Raw genomic sequence first — 12,198 nt, 5'->3', positions numbered from 1 at the left:
ATCGAGATGGTTTGGGGTGAGCTGGACCGCAGAGTGAAGGCAAAGGGGCCAACAAGTGCTAAACACCTCTGGGAACTCCTTCAAGACTGTTGGAAAACCATTTCAGGTGACTAGCTCTTGAAGCTCATCGAGAGAATGCCAAGAGTGTGCAAAGTATTAATCAGAGCAAAGGGTGGCTATTTTGAAGAAACTAGAATATAAAACATGTTTTCAGTTATTTCACCTTTTTTTGTTAAGTACATAACTCCACATGTGTTCATTCATAGTTTTGATGCCTTCAGTGAGAATCTACAATGTAAATAGTCATGAAAATAAAGAAAACGCATTGAATGAGAAGGTGTGTCCAAACTTTTGGCCTGTACTGTACGTATAATTTCGCAAATAAACATGAAACTTTTGTAAAAACATTTTTGAATAACTGTGTATTTGTGTAGAGAACGGTATAACAATTTTTCTTATTGCTATTCATAATGTCTAGATTGGAGTTGACAGAAAGCTAGCCAGCTAGCTAACGTTACCGTTGTCAGGTTTTTGTCGGTTTTTCACATTCCGATAACAAGCCAGCGAGTATAACTATGCTGCCTTGTAATGTTAGAAGTCCCCTGTCGTACATATCTTATTACTCTAATGGCACATTAGAAGCAAGCATTATAGTAACTCCATTGTAGATGTCAGTTGGAAATGTATGTATGAGGGTGGCAGTAGCTCAGTCCATAGGGACTTGGGTTGGGAACCAGAGGGAAGCCTGTTCGAGTCCCCATCCGGACCAAAATATGGAGCGTGGACTGGTGGCTGGAGAGGTGCCAGTTCACCTCCTGGGCACTGCCGAGGTGCCCTTGAGCAAGGCACCGAACCCCCCAACCGCTCGTGGCGCCTCACCAAGGGCAGCCCCCTCACTCTGACATCTCTCCACTTTGTGCATGTATAGGTCCTGTTTGTGCATGTGTGTGTCTTTCAGACCTGTGTGTAATTGACAAGCAAGAGTGAAAACATTGAATTTCCCCTCTGGGGATTAATAAAGTAAATAAACTTAAACTTAACTTAGATGGCTCATGGCTTCCTGTTTAAAATAGTTACATATGCGTGAACGTAACCGACACGGTAACGTAGCGAGTGGTGTCCCAGTTACTAGGGAAAGATTTCAAACCTTCATCTTTCAACCCCCAAGGGCTAAGGGGTAGTGGACAAGGGGAGGTATTGGGATTGGGCCTAACTATAGTTCCTACCAGACATTGCTTTCTAAGGGACAGGTGTTGGTGTAACAGACTCCGGGTAACGTGCTGCAGTTAACAGTGAAGCTGGATGTACGCTGCCCTACTGTATTTTCATGTGAATTAAAGAAGATAAAACAAGAGAAACTGTAGCCTGCTTATTGCTCACAGGCCAAAAGAACTGGGGAATGCTTCTGAACAAGAAAGTAAGGTTACAATACCAAAGACATGTGAGAGGCTTACTTGTGTTTGAAAGTTGGGAGCATTTTTGTCTTAACTTTCTCCTGTTGGATAAGTAACCCGACAGCATTATTTACTTCGGTTCTCATGTCAAATCAACAGATCAGTTGGAATTTGACATCAAAATCTTGCTTTTAAGCCTGAACATAATGCATAGCTCTGAGTGTGAAGTTCTAGTTAGCTGACAAATTTTTGGGGTGGAAAACAAATTAGTAGCAGAAGTGTGAATATGAACAGAAGTGAGCTGCCTCGCAGTCACACTAATGATGATGTGGGAGCAACTGTGCTTTCTACATTCGCTCTCTGCAGCCTGGCTTGATTTCAGTGAAAGTGACAGAAACCAATTGCTGCATTTTAAAAGAGCTTGGTATTGCTTCAACACTCGAAACAGAGGACAAGTATCAAAAATAAATGCTGGATTAAACCAGTTAGGGTTACAATTTAGTCCACAGTAGTTACATTACAGTCTCTGTATTGGAGAAAAATAGCTGTTTTTGCTTGTGAAAGCAATAGGTCTGTTTAGACATCAAATGGCTGTGATTATGTTGTACTTGCTACAAATAAAGTCAAGAGAAATGTGCAGCCTGAGCCCACACAGTAATTCATTCATTGTTGAAACGATTACAGTTGTTTTTTGTTCTCTCCCTTGAAACCCTCTCGTGGCCCCAAGGGGACACATGGGTTCATCTTGAAAACCTCTGCCCTAGATTCATCTTTTACATCTTTATCATTTGATTATCAGCAGGAGCTGTAAAATGTTTCAACCTACATCTCTTGTTCACGGCAATAAGACACAGCAGAGAGCTGGGACAGAGTTAAATGTCACATACCTTAAGAAAAACAACTAAACAGTAAGTCATCATTACACCTTGATATAGGAGCATACCATTTTGTGCACAATTTAATGCAATCCATGGTAACAGCCCTGCAACTAATTTAACCTGGCTGAAACTGTGTCTGAGCAGGCTGTTCTCATGCACTGTTCGTATACATACCTGCAAAAGGTAATGTACCACAATTCATATATAACCCACATAATCATGAGCCAGTAATTCATGTATAACCCACACAATCAGAAAGGCTGCGATCACCTGAACAATGTGTTGATAGAAGTAAAGAAAGTGGTACAAAGACTGAATATCCATGTAAGGAGGCAGGTGTGGGTGGTGGATGGGTCAAACAAACACAGGACTTTTCTTTTGGTGTGAAACCAAGTGAACTTTGAGTTATTTTGAGGTACATTGTCACCATGTTTCTATTCCGTTACCTAACCTACGTAATTTTACATTACGCAAAATTACATTACGCACGTGATGTGACAGCACCATTTGTGGGTCACTAATTCATTAGATATCATACAAACCACTGCATGAGAATATGTTTGTCTGAAAGGTGCTGCAGTTATTTATTTATTTGTTTGTTTTTTTTAAGCTGTAGGTTGTGGTCTTATCATGGGTATAGGTTTTGGGGGGGGGGGTGCAGAGGACACACGCCCCTCAGTGGAACATAGTAATTAGCGGAGGATTTTATTCTGATGAAATGGAAATAAAAGACATTATTACGTTAAATTGATGCAGAAAAGGCACACATTTGTCCATAAAAATTCACAAGAATGCAGAAGATTGTTAGACTGTTAGCTGGTCAATATGCTGTCGTCAAACCAAGTTTCCATTTGTCAGACAATCACTAATTACTGTCCACCAAAGCATATCCTTTCCCAGCTGAAAACAGCAGTTGGTGTTATTTGGCACTTGTCGATGTCCTAAGTGACGGTTGGTCCTTGTGGTATTTGTCCTGCTCCTTCTCCACTCTTTTACCCCAAATTTGTAAATCTCATTTTTAATTGGAAAAAACAATAAATAATCACAGAAGACATTCAGATGTGTCGGATTTATCATTATGGATTATTTTAGTTAGTCTTCAAAAAGACATAGCACTTCAAGGCTGCATTATAAAGCTTCTGAAATGAAAAGGATCACATAGTCACATCGAGAGTAACCTTCTATAGTGTCCAGTATGTAAGAATTTTCTAATCAGTCCAACGCTTGATGGTGAGACAGACTCGCGTATGCAGCTCAGCTTGATGCTCCCAGTGATACACTGCACAGTTTATTTTCAGATAATGCATTGTATTCAGTGGACATCGTATTTATTTTTCACTCGAGGCATTCCACTTGCCTGAGCACAGAGTTAACTTGCCCTGGGCAAGTGTTAATGTCGAGCCCTGTGACAGGAAAAAAGAAATGCTTTGGTGGACATAGAGCGCTACTAGGTAGAGTGCACTGTGGCCGATTTAGTTAACTTAGAGATAACCTGCAGAATTTTTTTTTCCCCATCGACCAATTAATTGGTTGAAGAGTAAGTATATTTTCAATCAACCAAGATTTTCTTTTGTCAGTGACAACCCTGCCTATTTCATATGTGTGTCCCCCAGTGATGACACAAAACCTACACCCCTAGGTCTTGTAATTTTGGATTTATTGTATTACCTCATTCAGGTGTTCCTGTTATTCTGACCACACATCTTAGCTGTCTTTGAATTATCATGTATTAAAGTAAAATACAGAGATGAGGGACAATATAGCTACTAAGTCAAATGACTATGGAGGAAAAATACAGTTTGCAATGCTCTGTGTGTATGAAGGTACCTGATGTGTAATGATGCTGTAAATAAAAACCTGTATACTTGAATATTCATACTGAGAGAGACTGCATTCAGTATATTGATGCAATGGGATTCGGGCTCCTTTTTTTGGGTGTACACCACTTAAACATGAAAACTGTCTGACTCTGTATCCCAGAATATACTGTATGTCTGAGTGAACACACTCGTGCTGCTGTGATGAGGCTCTTTTTCAGCCATTAAGAACGTGTTACAAACTAAAGCTCAGTGAAGCGTTAACATGTTTTTCCACAGATGAGACATAAAGACCTAATGTGTCTACAATGTGGAAAACTCCATCTGAGGTCATTTCTCTGTTCCTAGACTGAATTCTGCTCCATGAATGTAGCCTGTGTACATTAATGGCTACAGTATGGTGCTGCGTCTTGAGTGTTGGGAGTTTTACTCCCACCGGACATGAACCTGATAAAAATGTATGTTCTCATGGTACTGTGCGACTGTTTTATTTATATGTTTTATTTCAGATTGCTGTTCTCTCCTAAGACTGCCTTTAATGTGATTACTTCTCCAGAGCTGTCAGATAGAGGAAAGTCATTAGTTAATGTCGTCAAAATCAATAGCTTTATTGATTCAGTCCTATACATTTACAATGGACAACAAAACTCTTGTCAAACGTACCAGGGCCAAATATATTTTTATTATATTTAGAGATGCATTAGGTTTGGTGCGTAAACCATTTTTGATGGAAGGTTTCCATGACATATGATAATTAAGTGCTTAAAAGTAAAATATTAAGCAACAGTGTTGTAATAGGCTAACATGTATGCGTTTCCTACACAGTAAATAAGCTAGCAGCACCATTACTGTAGGTCCAGTTGCACAGGCTGAGCACTGCCAAGCTAAAGGAGGTCTGTTCCCCATATGGCAGCTCCTGGACTGGGCTGATGGCCCCAGGAATTTGAATTTCAAATGGAACCAAATCCTGAGGGAGGAGCTCAGCTTTGGGGTGAGGGGCCAGCTGGAAATGAAATGCCAAACATGGAGGATGATGGGAGAGGTGAGGATGGAGAGGGAAGCACTGTGGCGCACTGAGGCCACAGACGTGACTCTCATCCACACAAAACACAGAGTGTGTCTTCTGCAGAGAGTTGAAAATACTGAAGCCTATCATTCTTTTGTGGCTTGAAATTTACTGTATCAAACCTCACAGGCACCAAGGAAAATCATTTTTTAATAGCTACATTTCACTAAAACATAAAAAATATATTATATTGTATATTATACAACATATTATTATATTCTATTATTTAATTTTTCATTTTGAGATCTTTTGTTGAGCTCTTCCAACATGTAGATTTACTTGTATTGCAAAATGACATTAATCACCTCACACAACCCATGTGATTATACACAAATCTGGCAACCTCTTTATGTGTTAGCTGCCATCTTGCAGCAAGATGTCGCATGATGTGGCAAGTCGCAGTGTCCGCTGCTGCTTGCAGAAAAGGTTATCAATTTTCTAAAATAACTCAGATAATTGATGACAGATTTTAGCATAAAATGTAGTTTTCTATGTTTAAAAAAAATCCCTTCTACTAAACATAGGCCAGTGTTTGGGTTTAATGAGCATGTTAACCGGTGCCTTTAAGCCAAATAACATCCATGCTTTCTCATAGTAATATAGCCTACATAAATGGTTGGCATAAATAATAAACAAATTAGTTTGTATTCAAAATTAATTAACATAGAACTGAAGGCTTAAATGAGGACACATATATGTCCTGTTTGTGTTCTCAACAGCTGCTGTAGCGACAAGGAACCACGATGCATTTGGCTTAGAGTCACAAGTTAACACTCACTCGTTAAACTGAAACACAGAACAACATCGTCCTACATGTTCTGTTTCTGATGCCAACTAAATTATGTTTACTTTGTGGTGTTACTTTAAGGCAACTAACTAAATACAATAACGCCACATAGTTGATTAATTGGTTAATTGATTGGTCTGTTGGACCAACACAGCTCCTAGACAGTGTGACATTAGTCAACTAATGTTAGCTACGTTAGCAAATGCGTTGACTTAGCTGATGTTTCTGTTTCATAATCAGTTTTTCCCTAAAGTTGCAGTTTGCCACTACTGTTTGATCAGCTAAGAACTACACATGTTCTGATGTTGTCAGAAGTAATGTTACATAGAAAGTAAAGATAAAAGTAGAAAAACACTTTTTAGGATAGCCTGCACCCAAGCATGCACATATTGTAAGGGGATGCCACCATAGTAATGACAACTTGTTTGCCTCTTGTACTTACCCAGATTCATCAATACCCTACAAGCGTACATAAACACACACAATTTAGTTAACTGTAAGTACCGTAACTACCTAAATACTTAATTAGTATTTAAGTTTTTCAATCTTGAGATATACCATAACATTCTCTGACCATTCAGAGTGAAGCGGCTTGACAGATTTCCATTGAATCAACACTAACCATTGTGCCAATAATGGCAGACATGTTGTGCTTTCTGTGCACTTAAAAGTGCAAACATATCCAGGAACTACTTTAAATGTTGCAATGTCTAGGTCATACCCGATCATAACAAAACTAACCTTTAATGCTACATTTTAGTCAAACTGCTCCTTAAAGATGACATAATCCAAGACGGAATGGATAGATTGATGTTGCATCCAAATCCATACAGATTTCCAAAGTTCAAACATTTTACTTTGACATTAATTCAACCATGTCCCTACAGTAAAACTACCATTCCAACCATGCAGCACAGCCAAACTGACGCAGCACCCACACTTATTTTCCTCCAGTATCTTAGAGATTCAGCGGGCATTTTCTGCAAAAACTCAAGCGAGAATACAGCCCTCCACGGGGTCAAATGTGGCCAGTTTGGCTGTTGTGACTTTCCAGGAAGTGGAGTGAGTGTTATATAACCTAAATGTTTTGTGCACAGAGTGTGCTTGTCAGTTTATTCTTGAGGGGATTGTTGCCAAAGGTTATCAGCACTACAAATCTGATGTTAAATGCAGTGTTCGCACTCCAAATGAGCCATCAACCATTTAAAAAAGACACGTGTTATGTCATAATAAATGGAAGCACAAAAAATCTAATGAGAAAGTTAAATAGTACCATCTAAAAAGTACAGATATTAAATTATAAAGTTCCCTCCATCTACTGATAATAGATCATTTCCTTACCCCCGAGACCTGGCCGTAGACGGTTGTCATATCCATCCAGCAGGCTATCCAGGATCCGTGTGAACAGCGTGATGTTGGTTTTAAAGGCATCAGATGCAGCATCGGCATTCACTGACCTAGTCGACAGAAACACAATAACAACATGACCAGCTAAGGGACACTTCAAGAAACAGAAATTTGTTTGATTAAATTTTAATTGTACTTAGACTCATAACTGTGTTTTCCACAGAGGCCTGATTTATGAAAAAAGGGGTTGTTATGATCTGGCAGAGACTTCATACATGCCCACACAGACACACACATACACATTGTTTCTCATCCACACGGATGACCCAGTTCAAGGCAGAACATTTGTGAGCCATCTGATCTTGGAGCCAAAACACAACTGAATATGCAAATGTAATCAGAGCTAGAGATTCATGGTAAATAAATTCAGATAAGGTCCTACATTAAAGCTCGACATATTCACCACTGTCGGCAGCTCTGGTGTAACAGCCACAGGTTATGGGCATATTTTAGGCTACTTAAAGCAGATAATGTCTATACAATATTAATTATGTTTCACATCTGGGTATTATCTGTTTGGACTATGCTTCTTTAATTACCATCATTTTGATGTTTTTATTTTCAAGTACAGAATGTTCTCTAGTGTAGCAATAGCATGCTGCAGGAGTAAGTCCTAAAACCCAGAAATAAGTGTTAGCATTTAAGCGCTCCCACTTTCCTCATGTCAAAGTCAGCTTGAATGGGTTTACGGTTAGGTTCCCTAAAATAAGGTTTGTAGTCAGCACAAGCTGAGGAGGCTTTCACGTCACATAAAATATGACAGTTAATACCCCAGTTGTGAATTTTGATACCTTTACGTGTCTTAAAAAAGACGGATGCTAACAAGCGAGACTACAGAGCGTCACCACACCAAACATGGCTTTACAGACTTGTTGTGGTGGTGAGGCTGAAGTCGTGATCATGGTGTAGTTCATTTATAGCCTAACATTAGCTTTTTTCTTCTAGCAGTTGCATTTATGGTTAAAAAAATCCTAAAATCGTATCTTGCTGACCAAAACGTGTAGGTATCATAAACTTTTATTTGCCACTGAACTTATTTGCTGCAATAATCTAAAATTAATGGAAAAGTCCTATTGGCTTTTTGTCAGGGAACCAGGGCAATGCTAACATCTGTGTTGGCCTACAGATAATCATCATCCCTGCAGCACTCTACAGCGCTTTGCCACAGTTTAAGTATCAGAGCAGCCAGCATTGTTAGCATTGCAGTAGAAAGAGCATCAAATCAAATCGTCATCAAACCTGCATTAGCATGTGTAAGAAAAATTAGGTGGAGGAAATAATGAACTCTCACATGTATCCCTTAAGCAAAGTTCATTCACAACTGTTTCGCTTATTTTTATTGTTTTGTGCTAACATTAGCTTCTTACGTTAGCTATCTAACTAGCTAGCTAATTTTCGAGCCTTGCTTGTTAGCTAGCAGGTAGTGTTAACTTAGTGTTAGTGGTAAAGTTGAAAATATTGGGAATTTCTAAAACATTCTAACTTTCTCACCCTTGGAGACAACAACTACAGAAGTTGAAATAAATGAGTGGCAAAATGGTGACAAGCCACAATTGCTGGCAAAAAAATAAAAAAATAAAATAAATCTAATCTTTACCAAAACAGTCAATTCAGCTTCAATAACAGCAACATACTGTATTGGTAATGTTAGGGTATTTTGTTCAACTTAATCATCCTGGCTCCTTCAATTAAAAGCCCATCTTCCAATTTATCAATTGGATTTTGGATTATTGCAGAAAATAAGCTCTGTGGCAAACACTAGTTTATAATACTTAATGTTACACATTTTGTTCACCAAGATCATCTTCACAAACCAACACAATTTTTTATGATTTCTGAAGCTTAGCCTAAATGTAATCATTAAAAGTGAAAGCTAATGTTAACGTTTAACGCTATTAAACAAACACGACACCGCTATTAGCCAAACACCCACACAGACAATGAAATGACAGAAAATACTGCTGCTAGAACTAGGCTGTCTATTGATTTTTAAAATTGTATATATATTATTACAGATTTGTTAACTGTATGCACACAAAGCACTTTTTATGTTTGACAGTTGTATTTTTAACTGCTATTCTGAGAGTCAATGCAACAAAATTTCGTTCTAGTGCACTGTTATCTATTCTATTCTACTCAGCCTCGCCACAACAACAAGGCTGTAAAGCCATGTTCAGCTTGATGACGTTCTGTAGTTCTGTATTGTCATGACATTGGAATTCCTAATTTCAAATATTATTATATAATATTCAATACCATTTTCAATACGACAGAGGGAAATTGGCATCGGGGTATACGGGTTAAATATCCATTAGAATATTAAAATAAACATAACAAAGCCATAGCATGACAATGATGGCTCTCCTTTGTTTGTTGTTGAGAACAGCAGATGACTGTAGTAAACATTAACAATAAGAGAGAGTGTAAAAGTGCAGCTGGTAGCCTACTTGCATATTGATGCTGCGTAAAAAAAATAATTCAGAATCGATATTTATCGATAAATCGATAAATTGGACAGCACTAATGAGACCTTCCGCTTCCCATTCTTTCACAGCAGACATTTTGAATTATCATGGTAGGAAAAGCATGTGTTAATTAATAATAACAATGGCTCTACTCTATCAGGGGATTCCAGTTTGACAGCAAGCCAGCATTTAGGCCTATAACACCAAGACCCAAAAACCATAGCAGAATTCTGCCAAAATATATTTTTTTTATTTACACCTGTGCTTTTATCACTATGACAAAAAAAGGTCTTCTTTGAAAAAGGCCTACAGCCACTAGGCAATGGACTACTTGGCCCCAGACGAGTTCTTATTGCACATTGGTGGGGGCATGGTGGATAACGGATTCAGTGGCCTTATTTAAATTGCCTCTCATGCCTCTGACATCGTCTGTTTCTTTCTTTTGCCAACTGTCCTCTAGTGTGAGCACTCAAACGACCTAAACTGTCACTCCCAATATTATAAGACACCTTTACACCTGATGTGATAATGTGAGATGTCTTGTGATAAAACAGTGGGTGCCTAGCTGTAGTAAAAATGAAAGTGCACAGCAGGTTAGAATCATCAGGCATATCAATTTTAAGTAATAATGGCTATAAATATACAGTATATCTAGGCTAAATACTATTTGTTGGTAGCTGTATTCTAATTGAAAAAGAGGCTAGTTGGCCACAAAATTACATTTCAAGGTTAATATTGGACATAGCTATTATCCTAATTTAGAATAGGCTGTTAAAACAAGGATTAATGTCCTGTTATATAGATTGGCTAATAAAACCCAAGCTGATCTATGGAATCTGCAATACCAAATAACCTTGGAAATCAGTATGGGTTATAAAGGCCTGCATTAGAAATTGTAGTACAGCTGCGAAAGGAGATAATTACCCCCACACATGGCCTCTGGGTTATTTTTACGGTCAGACTGAGGATACTGAAGGCGGTGAAATGCCTCTCCTCCTGCGCACTGACTGTCCACTGATAATGACTCCAGCGTGATAAAAACTTGACAAATGGAGACCTCCATCACGTCCCCAGAGACACGGTGAGTGATCCCCGGCCTGCACCTTGTACACTATCACCGCTTCGAGGCGTCTCCCATTCAAAAAACACTCACCTGGTTTTCCAGAGAGCTGTGAGCGCCAGCAGGCAGATGAGAAGTAGAGGAGCGCTCTCTCTGCTCCACATGGCTGCTTCAACACCTACACACAGCAGGACAGCCGCTGGAATGAATGGAGGCTCAATTTAACCGGCTTGACATGCCTGTGAATTCATATGTGACCCATACAGTCATTATGTCCATCACTTATTTTTGGGGATTCCCCTCAGCACGCGAATGTAAAGGGAAAAAATAGACGAAGAAGCAGCAGAGACAGCAACTGACAGCAATTAGTATTCACTGACACGTCCCACGCCTCCACTCACTGAACATTACTGTTACCAAAAATATTGGATCAAGTCAGTACACCGAGCTCTATCACCTACTCAGACGACAAAACAACAATTACATGCAGAAAATAAGCGATAATATGAGAGAAAATGTGAGATCCAGCTCCTCTCCCACGCTTTCCACCATCTCTCCACATAATAAATAATAATACAATAAACCTTTGTGTCTAGGGTTGGGGGTTAAAAAAAACAGACTCACCTCAAGTGCAGAAAGTACCTGCTGCAGCTAGAATCGTCCAAGATGCAAGAAAGTTAAAGACAAATCACCGCTCGCTCCTGTTTGGATGAGACTGAATGAGTGCAACTGTGTCATGAGAACAAAGCTGCGAGCATTGATAAATCATAGTCCCAGCCAGCAGCACGAATGCACCCGAAATGCATTGGCTTTCATTGTGTACCCAATTTTTTTTTCCTTCAAATAAATTTATAAAAATGAGACGCAACGAAATGAAATGAAAGCGTAAAAAAAATACGTATTAAAAAACAGCAGCTGCTAGAGCTGGTCCTGGCTTCAAATTGCCCTGTTCAGCACCCCCCCTCAGCTGGTTAAAGAAAAAAAAAGCTCGATGTGAATCGTGATAAGCAAGAAGCACATCTCAGTCTCCCTCATCTCCACACAAAAACTACAAAGGCTGAGGAGGAGAAGCACTGGGTCCTAGAGGTAGTTTTCTAAGCACTGAGCCTCCTTCCTGCAGCCTGCAGCTCAGACCTTGGAATGTCAGCATCTTAATGAATGTTGTTTCCACTCACAGCCAATGTATAGGCTGCACCTTATCGATTATGCAAAACATCCAGTCGTCTTGCATCGTTGTGATGGAAATGGCATGATTAGAAATGGAGTTCAACCATTTTGGGTGAGACAGATGTGTTTTTGACAGATATGTGTGTGTGTGTGTGTG

At 39.2% G+C, this 12,198-nt stretch overlaps 1 protein-coding gene across 4 annotated transcripts in view; it reads right to left on the bottom strand.

Annotated features, from left to right (window-relative positions):
• Positions 1–11,880, bottom strand: part of LOC125894783 (gamma-aminobutyric acid receptor subunit alpha-2) — a 47,913-nt gene extending 36,033 nt beyond the window's left edge. Inside the window, exons 1-3 of one of the 4 annotated variants that reach the window (XM_049586372.1) lie at positions 11,499–11,880; positions 10,968–11,073; positions 7,284–7,399 (exon numbers count right to left, since the gene is read on the bottom strand). In XM_049586372.1, the coding sequence (XP_049442329.1) occupies positions 7,284–7,399; positions 10,968–11,038 (187 nt within the window). In that variant the 5' untranslated portion in view covers positions 11,039–11,073; positions 11,499–11,880. Of the gene's footprint in view, positions 1–7,283; positions 7,400–8,140; positions 8,182–8,588; positions 8,613–10,967; positions 11,074–11,498 lie in introns of those variants that run through there. The other 3 variants (XM_049586373.1, XM_049586374.1, XM_049586375.1) reach the window with 3 other exon arrangements.
• Positions 11,881–12,198: the final 318 nt, after the last annotated feature.

The sequence above is a fragment of the Epinephelus fuscoguttatus genome, linkage group LG9 (assembly GCF_011397635.1).
Source record: "Epinephelus fuscoguttatus linkage group LG9, E.fuscoguttatus.final_Chr_v1".
Taxonomy (NCBI): domain Eukaryota; kingdom Metazoa; phylum Chordata; class Actinopteri; order Perciformes; family Serranidae; genus Epinephelus; species Epinephelus fuscoguttatus.
Note: the sequence above shows the minus strand (reverse complement) of the source record. Positions and strands in the feature narration are given on the sequence as shown.